This window comes from Hippoglossus hippoglossus, chromosome 20, assembly GCF_009819705.1.
Source record: "Hippoglossus hippoglossus isolate fHipHip1 chromosome 20, fHipHip1.pri, whole genome shotgun sequence".
Taxonomy (NCBI): domain Eukaryota; kingdom Metazoa; phylum Chordata; class Actinopteri; order Pleuronectiformes; family Pleuronectidae; genus Hippoglossus; species Hippoglossus hippoglossus.
Window position 1 is genome coordinate 15,114,738 of NC_047170.1, and position 18,895 is coordinate 15,133,632.

The 18,895-nt window shown below is 40.0% G+C and overlaps 1 protein-coding gene across 4 annotated transcripts in view; it reads left to right on the top strand.

Moving 5' to 3' along the window:
* The first annotated feature begins 19 nt into the window (after positions 1-19).
* Positions 20-18,895, top strand: part of pou6f2 (POU class 6 homeobox 2) — a 71,597-nt gene continuing 52,721 nt past the window's right edge. The window contains exons 1-4 of one of the 4 annotated variants that reach the window (XM_034572861.1): positions 39-53; positions 1,267-1,374; positions 3,611-3,686; positions 6,582-6,769. In XM_034572861.1, the coding sequence (XP_034428752.1) occupies positions 6,598-6,769 (172 nt within the window). In that variant the 5' untranslated portion in view covers positions 39-53; positions 1,267-1,374; positions 3,611-3,686; positions 6,582-6,597. Of the gene's footprint in view, positions 54-1,266; positions 1,375-1,601; positions 1,684-3,610; positions 3,687-5,461; positions 5,638-6,581; positions 6,770-18,895 lie in introns of those variants that run through there. The other 3 variants (XM_034572862.1, XM_034572860.1, XM_034572863.1) reach the window with 3 other exon arrangements.

An 18,895-nucleotide genomic window follows, 5' to 3' on the forward strand; every position in this document is an offset into this window, starting at 1 on the left:
ATGGAGAGACGACGCCAACCGTTGATTGGAATGATGGCGCTAACTAAGAACAGGTGAGGACCTTACACGTGTTTTATAACGTTATATTTTAATTTAATTTAAAGTCTTCCTTCTCTTGAGTAAGTTTTTGTTCGGTTTTAACTTTTCCACAGTTTGTTTTTGTCACAGCTGTTCGTGTTTTAGACGTTTAAACGAGTCAAACCTTTGAGTTGAAAGGTTAGCTTGTTTTTTTTTAACTCTAACCCACAACCTACGTCTTCACATCTCTTCTTCACACCAATTTTATTATAATAATATTAATAACTTTATTTGTAAAGCACCTTTTATATAAGAAATGCAAATTCACTACAGTACATTTATCAGCTACAGTTACTTTTACTGTATTTTACATATAAAAGTTGATATTACTGACACATAAGCATCCATAATAATACTGATTTTAATAAATAATATAATAAAACACTCACAGGGGTAAATTTGCTGCATAATGAGCAGTTGTACCCTTAATGCTTTAAATACAGTGCATTTTTGCTGGTAATATTATAATTATATTTATTTGATGTTATTATCAACAATACCAACAATGAAGTGTTATTAAGGCTTGTGACAGTTTAACCATAAACTTTATTATAAATATAAACGAGAAGAAAACACAAACACATCTAAATATATAGAACCTGAATAAAGATTTTTTTTAAAGGTAAAATATAAACAAAAATGCACGTATCACCTCTGCATTGTTTATTCTCTAAAATAAAAGTTTTCATATCTGTGAATATCGGTAAATATAATCATAGACACTGATATGTCTGTAAAAGGCTCATATTGGCTGATATTATTGTCCCCCGGAGTATCTATACATTGTTATTAGATCATATGCAGAATTGCCTCTTAAAGAATGTTAAATGTTATATTTATTTTATACTGTCGGGTTATACTGATGCATGAACAACCATGCAGCACTTTAATGTGGCAGCAGGTGGAATCATTTTTGACAGGGCGTCATATTAGTTGAAACTGATCATGTTATGTCTGCAAAATCCGCAAAGTTACTTGTGAAGCTGTCAGATAAATATTCACCTCTAAAATGTAAAGTGGTAGACATGTAAAATAGTAGAAAATGCAACTGCTATATGTGTAATTTCTGTCACAGCACCTAAGCAAACAAAACACCTCTGCATTTACTGATGAAAACATATTACATTGGTTAGTCAGGGTGAAAGATCAAAACCCTAAAATCCTTTTGGTTTATTTTTGTATTTCCAGACATTCCCAAACATGGAGGCCAATGAATCCGTCTGATACTGGTGAACTCTCCCCGTCCCTCCTCGCTCTGCTGACAGCTGCTTGCCAGCGTCCAGATGAATGCCAAAGGTATGATTCGCCTCTTCTTTATTGAGATTGTCTCACACCCCCATCTTGCCTCATCCATCCTCAGGAGAATCCTAATGCACTGATACCAAGGGGGAATAATTTTTTTTTTTCTTTACAATCTACTTAGCAATGATTTATTGATTGTGGCTTCCACCCTCACAGAGAATTACGGATCCTTTTTGGGAAATCAGATTTTCACACCTTTCATGAATGTGTATGTGGCGCAGGTCTCCAGAGACGGCGTGAGGGGAAACTGACTTTGAGGAGCAGTGGTGTGTGAATCTCTGTGGTGTCACTCCTCTGCCAATGGTATGCCCAATGAATGGCACCGTGATTCTCCATTGCTCTCCCCGTTTCTCTCTATAGTTGTGCATTATTTATCTGTTGATAAATACATTGTGTGAGCTCGATGTTAATACGTTTTCATTCCCTTTCGAACCCTCAAAACACACAGATCGCTCCCTCTCATATCATAAGCATGCAGGAGACCCTCTGCGTTATAAGCATTTCATACGAAAATAATAAAAACAACTTGCCCTCATAGGAGGAGTCAGATTAGTGCACTGAAAGCTTTGATGCTCCAGAATGTCAGCTCTGTGGATCGATCTAGCAAAACACACACACACACACACACACACCTGACCAATCAGAGGCGTCTATCTGTTGTGGACCTGCTGGGCACCGTGGTTTACAAGCTTCAAAGAGCTCCTTTTAATACACTGCTTTGATAGCACCCAGCCTTCACTGACCCACCGACCATCCATTGGGGAGCATTTTAGCTTCAGTGGAGTAGAGAGGGATAACTGTTGATCATATTAATGAGTGTGGAGAAAAAAAAATCACTTCCAAGTCTTTACACCACTGGCCAGCTACTCCTATAGAGGGTATGCAGAAGAATTATGTTGTCTGATGATTTTACATATAAAATTATACAAACCGACTAAAATTCATCTGTAAAATGCAATAGGTTTGTGTTATTGTATTTGCAGAAAATATTTAATAGGAGTGCACATTTCACACTTAATTTTGCATTAGTGAAATAGTCACTGAAATACATAGAAATCCTAAAATGAATTGATGGAGGAACAGTTTCATTAATAACCCTAAGGGGGAGACAAATCATCAGCTACTGTACTACGTTACCCACAATGGTCTTGGGATATTTTATTTCTTCTCTAGCAATGGAAACAAATTTTCATCTGATATCAGACTTTGTCACTATCCCTGTCCTTGCATTACTCAGGTCATTACAATTGCATTACAAGGATTACTAACCCATAAGTTACCAGCAGAAAAACAAGAGCTAATGACAGTATTAATTTATATGAGTTTTAGGCTCCGGGTCACTTAGATCACTGATAATGGATTTAAAATAAAGCAGTTGTAAGTTGATTGCAGACAACAGATGATTTATGTCTGGAAATACTTTGGAATACTTGGAATATTTGTTAGCTCATGAAGTCATGATAGCAGAAGCAAACATGTTTTGCCAGTAATACATGACATTAATGAAATTAAGTCTTAAGAGTGTAGTCTGATGTTTATAAGAGGGTCAGGACTCTTTAGTATAGATAATATATCTCAATCTGTCTTATTGTGGTTTAGGGGTACAGGTGTGCTGTGGAGGTCGCATCATGCAATGGGCACAGGGCAGGGAACTTCCAGGACAAATGATCAGTAGCCCATCGGCTGTTGTCTTAAGACGTATAAGCCTCTGTGTAGACAGCGGATATCCGGACCAAGACTCTATCTTCCATTCTCAGTACACTGTTTACAGTCCAAGCCAAACGTTTCTCCACACAAACCACAAGCTGCCAGACTTTTTGTAGGTGTTTATAGATACTGATTTTTTTTTTCCTAATCTCCACAGCTACCATATGAATGCAGATTGCATTGCATTTTGGTCAATGTTACCCACCTCTACTGCTCTCCACATGATTTGTTTACATGCATGTGGCCAACCGAAGCCTGCTCAGACGTGTTATTCACATGCAGCCTCTGTTTATAGAGATACGTTTTGAATAAGTGTATTTTCACAATTAGCTTTCAAGTGTACATTAATAGTACACAGACTTCCAAATATCTTAGTATGTTGTATGGATTTATTGCAAAGCTACAGCATAGTAAATTATCTGCAATCCATGTTGAATTCTGCTTTAAATATCAGAGATTATTGTGAATAATGTAAAACTATTCCAACAATTATGATGAGTACTGATCATATTTTTCTTTGTAGAAGAGTCTTGAGTGTTGGAGTGGAGCGTGCCGGTTACAGGCTTGAAACCCCTCACCGTCGCAGTGGGACGGCTTTGGTAAGACCACTAGCTATTAGCATGGATATCTGATGACACTCGGGACTCTCTGCTAACCACTGATTCTCCTCCTGCCACCGGTGGTGTTTGGTGAACGGAGGGTGGATGGGGGGTGAGATCAAGTGCTTTTTCTTGTTTCTGCAACCTGTTCTCTAGAGCTGTGGCCAGACGGAGTGAACAGAGAAGAAACAAGACAAATCTTCTTCCCTCATGTCTGCCCCCCACACACCCGTCATATTCCCCAACTCACATTAGCGCTTTAATCAGGGGTCCGAGGCCGACTTTAAAAAGTGAAGATAATCCGTTTAACAGCCACTGCTTGGATCCAGTAATCTAATTTCTTATGGTAATTCTTAAAATACCCCCATTTTATTGCCGATTTTTACAATAACATTACAGTTATCCCATTAGGTGTAATTATATTACTGCATGAGTTTAAATTAATAAACACACCCAATTTGGTGGCGTGATTGCAAATGGGCAAAGCCAGCTGTTTTGAAATGAAGTAATTAACAGCTGCGTGAGATGGTGAAAGATCTGTTGCCCCCTTATCCTCGAGCCTCAGAGGCCAGGGGAAGATTAGAGCTCTGATCTCATTCCCAGCACTTGTTTGGAGTCTGTCAGGAAGAGAAATGCCAGCATTAGAGAGGTACCGCCACACTCCTGATATGATGAAATAAGGAGAAAAGGGGAAAGCAAAAAAAGATGGAGGGATGGACAGAAAGGACGGTGCCCTCCTCTGAAGTGTCAGGAGCTTGTTTATTCTATTTTTCATTGTAGCTGCTGGGGCAAAGATTCCCATTTTTCCTTTATTTTTTCCCCCCACCTCCAAACAAAAAAATCACCACTCTCATTTTTTATAGGTCTTGCAAACTCTCATGCCCCAGTGAAAATTACATTGTGAAACGGCAGAAATTTCAGGGTTGCCTGTGCTCTCCGCTGTCCCTCTGAGCTTTCAAACAGTCAACAGACTGTGAAGAATAAATAATAAAAAACTATTGATTATTTTGATGACTGCAAGATTCAATTAGGTATTAATTTTGCCCTCCAGTGGACCTATCAAGCAACTCAAAGGAGAGGAGGCAGGCGGTGGGGGTGGACCCAAATGCATGCAGAGTGTGGCCAGGCTCAGACAGAGGGGAAAATGTGTTTACCTCGGCGGGCAGAGAGGTGCATTGATGCGCAGTGTCCCACATTTAAGTGCTCCACAAATGAAGCCCTGATGACTAGTGACATTGTTACCGGGGATATGAGTATTGACCAGCCAGCTCCCGTTTTTAACGACAGCTTAAACTATTTCTATTGATTAACATTTTCATAGATTATCATGTGTCATATCAAAGAAGGCTGATTCCTGTGATGAGCACATTAAAAAGGCCCCTCTGGGCAGGAACTCATCGACCACCCTGATAGAATCGCGTGTGTGGGTTTGTGTATATGTGGGGTATTGATGGTTGCAGGGGTAAGACACCCTCCTTTTTCCTCTCTGTGCCCATATGTGCTGGTCACCCGTCCTTTGCCGAGACATATTTAGGTTGGACTTGATTCATAAATAAGGAAGCGGGCCATGGTCCCTGCTGCTGCTGTGTCTGTGTCTCGGAGCCCGAGGTGGGGTGAACACTGTCTGAGGAGCTCTCCAGTCACAAGACACAAGGGGGAAGAGACAGAGGGAGGGAAAGAGAGATTGAACGTGTGTGAGACGGAGAGAGAGCGGGAGGGAGGAGGTGACATTTCCTGTACTTGTCCTAGGAAGCAACCTCAGGCTTGAACCTGTGGTGGCCATTCAGATACATGCAGGGTGAGGAGGCTGCTTCTGGTTCAGTATAAAGCATGATGTACTAGCAGGTCTCTGCACTGTGGTGGTATGTTTTAGCTGCTGTTTGACTGACTTCGACATTTGGACTTTCTGAAAACTATTTTTTCTTCTCTTTTCTTCAGGAGCTTTCTTTAGGTAAGAGCAGATTTTCATGCGGCTTTTGAGAAACTTTCCGTTTAGTGTTGGACAAAAAAAAAAGAGCCTGTATACTGTATTTTATTCATTGTGTTCAAGTCGTGGCTCTTCTTAGAGATAAAACAATTCAACAAAAGCATTTAAACCTATAGTGTCATTTATAAAAACATGTTTTCTTTGTATTTTAAATGTACACATTTTCTGAACTTTTCTGAATTTATTTTCTTCCAAGAAGCTCAGACAGACGATTCTCTAATCACGTTATGTAGTTGCTGTTTTATTCTTGTTTCTAAGTGCGGAAAAAATGAAAATAATTGGGAGAATTTGGGAACATCAATGACTTCATCTCTTGTTTAAATCAGGCCTTAAGTTCACGTTGCATCACGCGCTGATGCAAGATGTCACCGTTAATCACATTTTGTGTCCCCAGCTATGTGAAAATTGATATAATCGCTGGTGTATATTCTTTGCTCATATCTCCCTTTTTAGATGTAGAATTAGATTGATTTGGTTTATTTAATCGACACGCAGCCCAGGACCTCTTTGTGGACCGCTGTCAGCTTAGTGTTTGCTGGAGATGAGGCACATGTCAGGTAGTAATGAGCCCTTGGAGATGGATGTATCACCGTTTTAGGACTACAGGGTATAATGGTGAAGCCACGCGATCTGTAACAGTTCTTCACCAGGCAGCAGCCGGCAGTATCAGCGGGGTAGCACCAGCCTCAGATAAAAGAGAGAGCAGGAGAGGGAGGGAGCAGGAGAGAGAGAGGGAGAGTGATGAGTGAGCGATAGAGAGGAGAAGCTGGGTGTAGAGAGGGAGAGAGAGAGAGAGTGAGTGGAGCCACAGAGAAGGAGCCGGTGAGGGTGAGACGCCGAAGCAGATCTAACCAGCGGTGTTTTCTCTTTTTTTTTTCTCCTCCCTTGTTTCCCACCTGGGCTCCCAGCTCCCTCCAGGATCCGATGATTACAGGGCAGCTGAGCAAGCCGCTGCTCTCCCTGCGCAGCAACATGAGCGCGGCAGAACTCCGGGCGGATGACAAAGCGGCCACCCCAGACAGCGAGCTGAACGACGAGCCCCTGCTCCTGCCCTCCGAGGCCACGGACAGAGAGGGCACTCCCAACAAGCTTTACGGTAAGTCGGCTTCCACCTTCCATCCGTCTCCTGCTTCTTTGCAAAAGCTGCTTGGTGAGGTCTGGCTCAGGCAGAAGTGAGGTGAAACCTGAAGGCTTCCAGTGCTGGGACAGGTGTTAGCAGCATCAGACAACAAACTAAGTTTAAGTTCAGTGAGCAAGTTAGTGTCGGGCTCTTGTAGTTAGTGAAGAAATTGTATTATATGTCATTTTTGTATCTTACGATGTTTTGTGCATCATCTTTTGTTTGTAGAGGACTGTCTCTGTCAGATAAAAGTGTATTGACTTTACAAGAGATAACCGAACTGCAGAAATGTTCTTTATGGAAATGTTGTACATATTTATTACCCTGATTTAAATAACACTATTAATAAGTATCAGTGCATCAAGTTGGTGTTGTCCTACTATGACTTTCCTTAAGATAAAATCTTTTAAAAAAGTTTAACTGACCTGTAAAGATAACATTTTACGTGTCAGGATATTTTATCTCAAACCCACCATCATTGCCCTGCTGATTTTTCAGAAATATGCACTTTTTAAAATAGAAATGGATAAATTGTTATATCTGCTATTTAAACATTGATAAAAATTTAAAGTAAACTATTGAGATAAATAACAACTTAATTCTCTGTGAAATTAAAACCTCAACTTGACAGCAAATAAATGTATCATCGGTACATCACATGTCATGTTATTGTTTCTAGATTAATGTTGAGTTTTCTGTTTTTATATTTTCACTTCATTCAATTATTTTTTATCTTTTGGTTTCTTCACTCGCAAATGATCTTCAAAATTAGCCAATTTCTACATCAGCATGCCTCATTATTTTTGCACTTTATCTCATTAACTGAGTGTTCACACTCTATTTTGGTTGTGTCTATAGAGGAGTGTGTTTACTTTTTCTTATCATGAGCTGCTTCAGTCATGGACTAATTGAATCACTGTGCCTGCTTATGAATCGATGAGCATAATGATATAAATTACCATTTAGCACATTTTCAAATTATTCACCGTAATGAGAAAGCTAATGTAGCCCTAAATCTCCTGTAGTCCCAGCTTGATTTCATTAGAGAGACTTTAAAATAATTTAATTAAGAAATAATTACAAACTGAATATATGTGTAGTTATATTATTACATTGTAATGTCCAGTAACACCAGATTTTAGGGATCAGTTATTTTAGAAAGATGGAAGATTTTAAATGTATATATATATATATATCTTATTTCAAGGAAATTACATGCTCCCATCTTTCATTCCCTTAGAAAATTATTTATGTTTGGTTAATTTCAGTCGAATGTTTGTTAGAGGAGTGTCCAGGACTGTATAAAGAAATGATGCACTTTACATATTTTCATAATTTTAACTTTTTGTCAATTTTATTTATTATTATATAATTTTTATATGGATGCAAAATGCGAAGTGAAAGAAATCCTTCTTCCATTGCTTGAGATGTTGGTTTTTGAATAATTTTACAAACTATTTTTCCTCTTGTGTCTGTTTTTCCATTTCTGAAATTTAAACAGTGTGCGTGTGTGTATGTGTGTGTACGTGTGTACGTGTGTACATGCATGCTTCAGTGCATTTGTGTGTGAGAGATTTTGGCATGTAATTGATTTATTGCTGGCTATGGATTTCTTCTGCTAACAGTGCATATTTATCTTTTTTAAAATTATTTTAATAAGAGATGCTGATTGAATATCAGTATGTATGAATTTCTATCTGACCCTTTCAGTGCGTTTGTGTGTGTGTGCGTGTATATATGTGTGTATTTCCTGGGAAGTGGCAGGGAGTATAGTATAATAGTGCCAATGAAAGAAAAAGGTGCCAATGGACTCAGCTTGCCAGGCATTTGTGAACAAAATAAAAAAAAAATTTGGAGGAGGGACAGCCAAACATTACTCTCAAACCTAATCAGTGAGAGTTCAGCTGTCTTTTAAATCCTTATTTAAAGAATAACCTGAAGCTAGAGGCTTCTAAACAAGGACTGGCTGCTGCAGGATTTGTCTCAAAAGCATTGCAATTTGGTTTAATAAGCATCAAGACTCTCCCTCTTTCTTCCTCTCTGATCAGTCTCTGACGACTCCCCTGCTTCTCTATTGATTGCATCTTGCTTCTTTTTCCCTTGTTGCACGTTCACTTATATATACGCTTTGACTATTTATTTATATTTGAAGAAATTTTACACCTTTTGATGATGATAAATAGGCAAGTAATTTATAATTTCTAAAACATGTTTGTGTAACCATAAGGTAAAGTGTTTTTTTCTGCCCATTTTTCACCTGCTTATGGCTCTTGTCATACTGCATGTGACTGGACAGAGCTGCTCCAGTGAAAGTTGTGAATTTTTTAGGGGATGGTTTCTCTTTGCCCGGTGGCACAGCCCACAGCGGTAGGTTTGGTTTGGGGAACCGTTACCAAATGACCTGTCAGAAGAGAGAGAGGCAGGGACCCGTGAGGAGACATGGCATGGTCGTGTCTTCTGCTGGGAGAGATAGGGAGGAAGAGTGAGTGGGAGAAGGTTGTTTGAAGAAGAGGCTCTTAGCATCTTTTGGTACTTTTACCTGAAATTCTGAGAGAATAGCGAAAAAGTTATGGTGATGGTGACACCTAGTTTAGGGCGATCGTGACCGGTCTGTTTTGTTTTATATTTAGTTGAAGTTTGAGTAAAAGTTTAGGAGATTTTTACGCTTCTTAGTGGTATTGATGGATTATATCACCCTCTGAGTCAGGTGTATGAAGCCTCTCCAAAACCAATTGAGTCTGAAATATGTGGCCTGAAGGTAAAAGCTAGTTTCCTGAAAAGCTGACATTTTGAAAACAATAAGAACTAATGCATACTAGGGTATTTAACCCTTTTAATAACAAGTAAACAATGATTTGATATTTTGATTATTTCAGTAAATTTTGCTTATATTTGTGTTTTTGCATTAAACTCTCGTTGTTGCAAGACAGATTGTTAGTTTTGCAATTGGTTTTATGAACGTTAACGACCCTGAAAACTAAACTAGGCCTTCGATTATTCAGTGGCTTTCTTTATGTGGTTCTGTACAAAGCAGAAGCCACAATATTAAGATTTTCCTCTTTACATGCACTGCAGTGAAGAGCAAGACCTGAAGGTTTGCATTTGATTCCTCAGATTCAGAAGAGTCTGCGTCGCCTTTTGCAAAATCTCTCAGACAGAATGCTCCAATGTCATGATTGACAGACGTGCTTATCACAGAGTCACAGTTACAAGGAATGCAAATCATGTTCAGACTTAATTCGCTCCTGTAGAATTCGAGTATTACTGTGTCGTTATAAAAAAAAACGTGTGTTCATGGTTGTGAATTGACACACAAGACGCATGCATACAGTGTGTTCATAACACAGCTGCTGGAAAGTCTTCTACTGACGACAACCTCCAGCTGAGGAGTTATAGACGTTATACAGCTGTATGGTGTCGTTATTCGGGGGGGTGGGGGGTTCTTTGACAACAGGTGTGTTAAATCTACCATAGTGTATTATCTGGCAGTTGAAATCTGTGTCTGACAATAAATGGTACCATTAGATGTGTCATATATACCGTCCGTGTTTTCATATTCAATGAACCCACAACAACTTTTTTGCAGGACTGAAGTATAATTTTAGCTTTAGTGCCTGAATGCCGTCTACGAGTTGGTGCAAGTACGAGAAGAAGTCGGGAGACAATGACAGTAGCGGTCATGTTTGTCTACAGTAAACTGTCCACCTTCTACACCCATCACATGCTTACTGCAGTGGTGAAAGGGTCGTTCTCCTCCTAAAAGCTTGCCTGTGCAAATAGTCTTCCACTTCACCTAACAGGGGCTACAAGGCACCACAAACATCCTGCCGCCTTGTATTTATTCCAAGTAGAAGTGGACATTAGGTGGGAAAGCTGTGGTTAGTAGGGCAAGCAATTTTTTTCCAACGGACGAGATGGTGTTGGAAGCGTACAGTTTCTGTCTTCTCTTCTCAAGCAAATCTCCCCCTTTCAGACATCAACAGACAAGATAATAAGACACTCAGAGCACAATTCCGTATTATATTCAGCAACCAAAGGCTCATCTCTTGTCAGTTTGCATTTACTCTTCCAAGGATGTGACGCTTCTATCATCATGCTGTCAAAGAGAGCCCGGCTGGAACGACAGAAGCACTCATTTCTTACACTTACTGTCTACATGAAATGGTCTGCACTTATACGGATCCTGCCAAAATGGTGGAACATTTTCAGAAAGGTCACCTAGAGACCCCCCCTCCCCAAAAGAGCAAAATGAATCTTTAATTGATTCCTGGTATTGGTGGTCATTCACAACTAGAAGTCCAACCTGAATGAATTGCACGGCAGTAACTCACTTTCAGTTTTTTACAAGCTTATTAGGCTTCACTTAGAATGAGATCATCCATTGGATTAGTAAAATTTATTTAAGTCAACATTTCACCGACATAGGACAGTGTTTACCATGACGAGTACTTAGACTTGTATCATTAGAAAAGTTGCACTACATGTACTTAAATGTATAAGTTAGAAACATTTTACAAGACAGTAGTTTCATCAACAGTCTTATGTTTAGTATTTGTCTTATAAGTGGTAACTCAATGATTTTTCACAATGCAGAGCACTTAAGTAAAAGGTATAGCTCAAAAATGAAAACTACTAGTCAACAGTGGTGAGACAGTTTTCAGGAATAACTGGAAAACACACAAAAACTTCTTTCTCTCTCTTTGTCAAGCTTCAAAGTTAAAGGGGAATTCAGGTATTTTTCTAGCTGGTCCCGATGTTTAAAATGTGGGTGTGTGCATGAGTGGTACTTAAAAAACGTTCTCGGCCGGGAGCCGCAAAACGGGTGTCCACTATGTTCACCAATAAAAGGCTTAAACTGTTATCCAGCAGCTTGGTTTACATTTAACATTTACATAATCCAATTTGACTTTGATTGACCTGGTTGGATGCTATTCATGAAAATTATATACTGATAATTATGATAATTGCCTAGCCTTAATTTATCATATATTAACTACGTAATGCATAGTCAATATTATTAATATATAATGTAGGGAGGGAACAAAACTGATGCGTTTCGTGCAGAATTTTCTTTTGCACTTATTTCCACGACACACATATGCACACGACACACAATGAGAAACACACACACATGGCTGGAGGCATGAGTTCTTATTATTTTTGTGTAATCAGCTTAGTGAGCTGGATACATGGTGGGACCGGCTGCTTGCTGATGCAAAGAGCCTCGTAATGTTGTGCGCTGAGGTTAAGTAATAAAGTGGCGCAAACCCAGTGCTGAATTGGCCTTGCTGAGTAAATAAGTAGGGGATAAAGGAGAATGAGGGGAAACAGGTCTGTCCGCAGGAGGTGGATCTCATTATGGGGATTTCTGCTGGCTGAAAAAGCTTGAAAACCAGCTTAATGCATGCCTGTAAAGCAGGTGTAATACGCTGGCTAATGTGCCCACTGTGGCCCTGGCGACAGCAACACAGACAGAATCACCACTTGGCATGAAGGACAGGGAGGGAACATGAGGCAGACTTCTTATTTTCAACAGCAGCTTAAGGTCGTCAGGTTTCACACAAGCTTTGTTATGCAGAAATGACTTTGAGCAACAAGTTCAACTTCTATGTAGCTGACAATGTCATTCTCTCGGTTGTTTTTATATGTAGAGTTAAAAAGATTATATTTGCCTTGACTAGGACATATTCCAAAGAAAAGCACATAACAAGTTTTGTAGGTAGACAGCTGTGGAGAAAATAAATTGAATTTCGATATGCATTTACTTAAGTTATACACTTTCTTTAAGTTGGGAAATCATTTTCAGAAAAAAATGCGCATGTTGTGTAGTATGCGCTCCATAACCAATATCAATAAGCCTTTCATGTAGAGCTAACAAAGAGGCATCACATCTCCTGGCACAGACACGGTTGGTGTTGTTGAGATGTAATTGAAGCTGCTGGGGTCACATTTTCGGAATAGAAATTACATTCTTGTCTTTGACTTGTGTGGCGTGAACCAGAGATGCATCCCACAGCCCTTGTGTCCTTCACAAGCCTTTATTATTTATAACACTCGCTCTTTGAGCAATGACCAGTACTAATGCATAACCTTCTGTCCTTCTGGCTGATTCGCTTCCTTTGAAACCAAAGATTGAGGCAGGAGAAGTGGGTGTATGGTGGATGAGGCAGGGGTGTGGGTGGGCGAAAGGGGGGGTGCTAGTATAGGGCAGTGGAGATCCAGGCTATCGAGAAGTTATTATGTTTTTTTCCCTTTATATCTGAGGATGTGGAATAACACTGTGATGCTTCTTTTCTGCAGAACAGAGTTATGGGCTTCAAAGCAATACTATTTCCTGACGTCCCTCCTTCCACTATTTGTCTGCTCCACCAGAATAATGTGCTGGGAGGGGAGGAGAGGGGGAGGACAGGGTGGTGTGTCTTTTAGCTACATGATGATTTGCTTGTTTCCACCTGTACCCACTCAGTTCTGTAAATATCAGCGCTACAGTGGCGTACAGTAACTACTACAGGACTTTCTCCAGATAAGCTCATTTCTAGGTAAAGTCCGTTTAGCTCGGGTTCAGAGGAGGTGAGATATACTCTTGCACAGCCCGTATCACCTGATGTTATCCTATAGTGATTGAGCCTGTGCTGCGGCGCTGCTGTGATCCATTGTTATTATACCTCCATGACAGAAGGAGCGGGTGAGGAGGAGGGGGGGACGAGGAGGTTTCGAGGGGCAAGGGGTAGAAAGTGGGACATAGACAGCATTAGTGCCGGATAGCCTGGGGGGCCCAGGCTGATGTGTCAGGCATGACATGTGGGTGTCTAGCCCCCCACGCATGCACACTCACACATATACTGGAACATACACACTGTGTTCTGTGCTGCCCTCACACCCCACTGGCTACTTCTAAATGTCCTGCAGTTGACCAGATGCAAAGTAAGATGGACAGATATTTAAAAAGGATGCTGTTTTAGTTTGAAGATGCAGATATTGTAAATTTAATAAAAATGACAATAGTGAAACAGTCACAACTTCCTGGAGCCTAAAGTGAAATTTTTTCAATTTACCAAATTTGTTGAATAGTTTTCAACTAGAAATAAAAATAATACATTTTTTAAAACATGAAAAGCAGCAGATACTAACATTATAGAGGCTTTAGCTTTATTGCTGAATAAATGACAGTAGTTCTGTAAATTGGTTTTCAAAATGTTGTCATGTAATTTTCTATGAGAGGATATTGTGGAATATGAACTTGTCCTTCTGTCTTTGCAATAGGTCTGCAAGTCATTAAAAAATTAAAATGTTCTACTGATCTGCAGATGATTTCCTCAATTAATACTTTCATTGTTGAAATATATATATATAATTATTTCCCAAAGTCCCGGGTTCAAATTTCTTCTTTTGTGCTGAGTAAGTCCAAAGTCACAATATTTTTACTTAATCTGATTTAAAACTGAAAAAAAGTAGTTATTCATATTTATATTTTTTTCTATTTCAATTGTTTTCAGCTCTAATCGTAACAGCTTTATGTTTATGTCGAGGCAAAGTAGAGAGGTGTGCTAGAGGGAGGGAAAGGCCCTTCTTCAGCACAGGGTTGCAGGGTGCACACAGCAGAATCCTATTTACAGCAAATATCATTTAAGAGCAGGAACAATAGTGAACCAAGCTCCTCCTAAAAGGCTTACAGCGCTCTAAAAGTAGTCTTAGTCCCAGCGTCCCCCTTCTCTGATGGCCATAAAAGGATGAAGAATAATTTGGATTATTATTTACCTCTTTCCACCCTGAGCTAATCAGGTTGACATTGCTTTGGGAATGAGGAGGATGCTCCGTAACAGATGTGCTCGTGTGCAAAGTGTCCCAAGTCCCCCGTGAGGACGCAACACAAAGCCCTTTTCTCTCCTCCTTTCCCTCCCTCCTCCTCCTCTTCACTTCTCCACCGTCCTCTCTCCATCACACCATCTCTCCTTCTTGACCTTTGAAATGAGCATTGCCTCTTCTCACCAATTTACCTCCCTCTGGTCCCTCTTGTGCTTCTGCCGCTTCCATCTCCACTCCAGCATCAAGGGAGCGACAGGTAAGAGCTGGAGCGGAGCACTCTCATGTCAGAGAGCCTTTTGGTGAAGACCTGTGGCCACGAGTGAGAGCATAAGTGTTGGAGCACAGGGCCCTTTACTGCTTTAAGCATTTTTTTGCATGCAGATTATCCATCCACCCATTCACCAGAACCTGTTGGGACTTACTTGTGCGGTGTACTATTTTATGTTGTTTACATTTGAAGCCTTTCTGTGGAGACATCTATTACTCCGTGGCATCCATTTCCTCTCGGCTTGTCCTTCTTCTGTCCTTCTCTTCCCCTGCCCCTCTTAGCAATCACCTCAGAAACAGTCGGAGAAAGAACTGCTGAGGTGTAAAATCCTTTCTCTTCGGCACACTCCACGGCCCCACCTTCTCTGTAATTCCTTAACTCTACAATTCCACTTTGTGCCAGAATAATGAATGACAGAGATCTTTTTCCCTCCCTTCCCTCTAAGGTCTACACCCCCGAGCAATGAGGATTCAGGCTTAATGTCGGAGGCCCAGAGAGATGATGGTGCCCTCTTCTCCCTCTTGCCCCCGCGCTGAGCTCTTAATTAAGGAAATGACAGCTCTCCGAGCAGCAGCCGTGGCCATAATGTAGCTAATAGTGTTACAGGCGGCCACTCAAAAGTCGGTCTCTGGCGATTTTCTATCCCCACAAACACTATTGACCTATTCCTAGCAGCTTCTCCACCCCAGCCTCTAAACAGAGTATTACTTCCCTGTGGGTCCAGAGGGAGCCATCTAACTAAGAGCACCTGGAGTTATTGGCAGCAGATTATGCCCTGTGTTATTGTTGAGGGCTTTGGTGGGAGTAATGAAACACTGAGCTAAATCACTGGTGATTTTGACTCTCTTGCATTCTACAAGGAGTTAAGTAAATCACTATAAACCCCACACTGTATATGATAGGCTGCACACTGTGTGGACTTTATTCACAGCTTCTTTAGATGGAGAAATGAAAGTTAGATCATCTGTCGCACTACGGGTTTGCCTCTCGCAGCTCTTTCTGCAATGCCACATAAACTTTACAAGTGGTATCAACAAAATCAATGGTCAAACAATCTGGGACAGTTGGTTGTGTATTGATGGAATTAAAGCGTCTGTATGATGTGGATTTTTGTTTATCTGGGTCTGTTCTGTTTTGCTCCAGCAGCGTACACAACCCCGTCCAGCATCAACACTCTTTATCAGCCGCACAACACAACGCAGAAACTGTGATGAAAATAATATTGTTTAGCATGGTTTTGCACTGCAATTACCTCAACTGTGATAAATCCACTCAGAATGAAGAATAAGAATATAATGAACTCATGATCTTCACGTTAGTTAAACATGAAATTATTTTACAATGGATTACATTTCAGCGGCAAAATGATTGACAACATCTCAATAGCAAACACATGCACTCAGCCAGACATTTTCAAAAGGACCTTTATGAAAATGGGGGGGGGGGGTTGGCTGTTCATTCTGAAACGGCTGAATCGTTGCCAGGCCTCTCTCGCACATCTGACAACTTACATAATGCATTTCCACTAAAATAGCTTAAGTGTTAAAGCTTCTTTTATGGGCAAAAATTGATTCATAAATGCATTGAGGCGAAAGCTAACATGAACACAAAGCTTTCAATAACACCCATTTTATTCAGTGACTGTCAATGTAAGAAGCGGTTGCATTAGACAAGGTGGCATGCTGATTGCTTTATGAAATCCAGGCTAATTGTTTTGTGGTGCAGTCCTTGGGGCACCCTGCATTAAGACAGGCCGAATGAAGTCAAATAAATATAGCTCTTTGCCCCCCCTCCCTGCCTCGATAAACACGCACACACACAAAGTGCAGAGAGGCCCTCTCAGCCTTGTGTGGCATTGAAAGTCGCTCTCCAGTGGCCACTTTGTTGATCAATGAAAGAGAATTTATATAGTGGTGGATATTGGCAATATTTCCGTGACATAAGTCACTTTGAATTGCACCCTGTGCCCTGTGATACATATGATTACTTCACTTACGTTGACAATTATTTCCACTGTCAGTATTCATGTTGCCGTCAGCAGGAGTTGGACTCAAGACATGTTTGATTTAATTAAACTGATCATCTTTCTTTAAGTCAGGGCCGTGAAAAGCGTACTAAATGTGTGTACGTTTTAGGGCTAAAGAGTGGTTTTGTTATTCCGAGTGGATATGTGATTTCAGGACACTGGTGTTGTTAGAAAAGCAATTCAATTGCTCAGAAATTCAAAAAAAATTAGATAAAGCCCGAACGTCCTTGATAAATGTAAAGCTATGTTGAATGTGCGTCGCCGGTTCTTTCATCCATTTGGCCCGTGCTTTCATCTCTCCTCACATCAATACGTCCATTCATTCCATTTTATTCATCGTGTGACCTGCGTATAATCACGGCATCAAAGGGGTTTCTTCTTACTAAAGGTCCGATCGAGATATTTTATCCCCCCCCCCCTGTGTACAGTGCTAATATTCATCTTTAAGTCCATTTAAGAGTCATTCACATTAGATAGGTAGATATCCAAAGAAAGGGAAAGCAAAACATGTACAAAGACTCAAGTAATAAAAAAAGAATTGAAGATTTACTCCCTGGGCATTTCCCCTGTCAGCCATTTAATTTAGTTAAAGAAATTACACAAATCCTTTGGGTGAAGATGTGCATGTGTATTTATTTATTATTGATTTTCCCCCCTGCGATAAACGTGTTAACGTTACAGATATTTGCAAGGGGGATGAAGCTTTCTAAGTTATTGTGAAATGCTGCAATAAAAAGCATCAAGGAATCGTTATTCAGTAAGTCTCCCCACAGTGTTGATCAGATAAAATACATTATTCACGACCAATATCTTAACTACAGTCATAAGCCATACTGTTTGAAGCTGTGGAGTCTTTCACTGTAGTTCAGAATCTTAAATTAGCTAATTGGCTTTGTCATGATGATAATTGGATAATCCACTGTCATAAAAGTTGCTCAGTAGCAGTTCTGCCTTTATTATCATTATCACAGTGTTGCAGCTGCATTCATTTGAGATGGTTGAAAAGTTTTTGGATGCTCCAACTGAAAATCTGGAGGAGAGATATTAATTTGATAAAGATTAAAGTGAGAATTATCTGATTAGAGATAATACCTCTAATGAAATCCGGTAAAATAATGTGTGGCCTCATAAATAAATGTGAAATTATACAGTAGATTATAATGCTATTGTACTTTATCTGTAGCTTTATATATCGACTCAGCCGCTGTGTCTTCCCTGTATGTTCAGCTTGATCTTAGTTCCACAAACTGAGTGCACAGGGTGGGGCTGTGCACTGCGTGATCCATAATGGGTGAAATAATTGGTGAAAAGAGACTGGCTTGTCAAAATATTCATTGCGTTGCGCGGCTGATAAGCGAGAGGATGTGGACCTTCATCGAGAAGCAGGGCCAGCCAGCCAGAGGTAGAAACCAGCTAGAAAAGCAGGCTCCCCCTTGGGCTTTCACATCAACCATCAAATGCTTGAGGTTCATTTGTTAGGTCATGCCATTCACCAATTATTTGGATTTTATGTAAAGATGAAATGATTTTACTTGGCGGAGGCGAGTTTAAAATGTAATGCATAAATATACTTGACAGGCAATGAGATCTTGCTGGCGAGGGCTACTCAATAGTGCGTTTTGTATGAAGCTTTTATAAAAGGGCTAGAAAACCACTGCCTGCCTTGTATGTTTAACAAAGAGGAAGGAGAAAAAAAACCTATTCAACTGTGAATAAATTGACATCACATTTTTATTCCTAATTTAAAAGCTGTGATATTCCATTTAAGAAAATTGATCTCCTAGTTGAAAAGTGATTACATCTTTTAAATTTATTGCCAACATTGTGTAGTTATTGAGGTTGTGTGGCCTTTAAACACTTTTCCACGTGGTTGGCTTTACCTCCTCTTCAAAATCCTCTTTATTCAAGGTAAAAGCTGTTTCCTGAAGGAGACAGTACATTTAAAAAGATGTTTATTTAGCTTTTTGTGAGAGGGTTGTATCACACATAAAAAGCAGCCTTG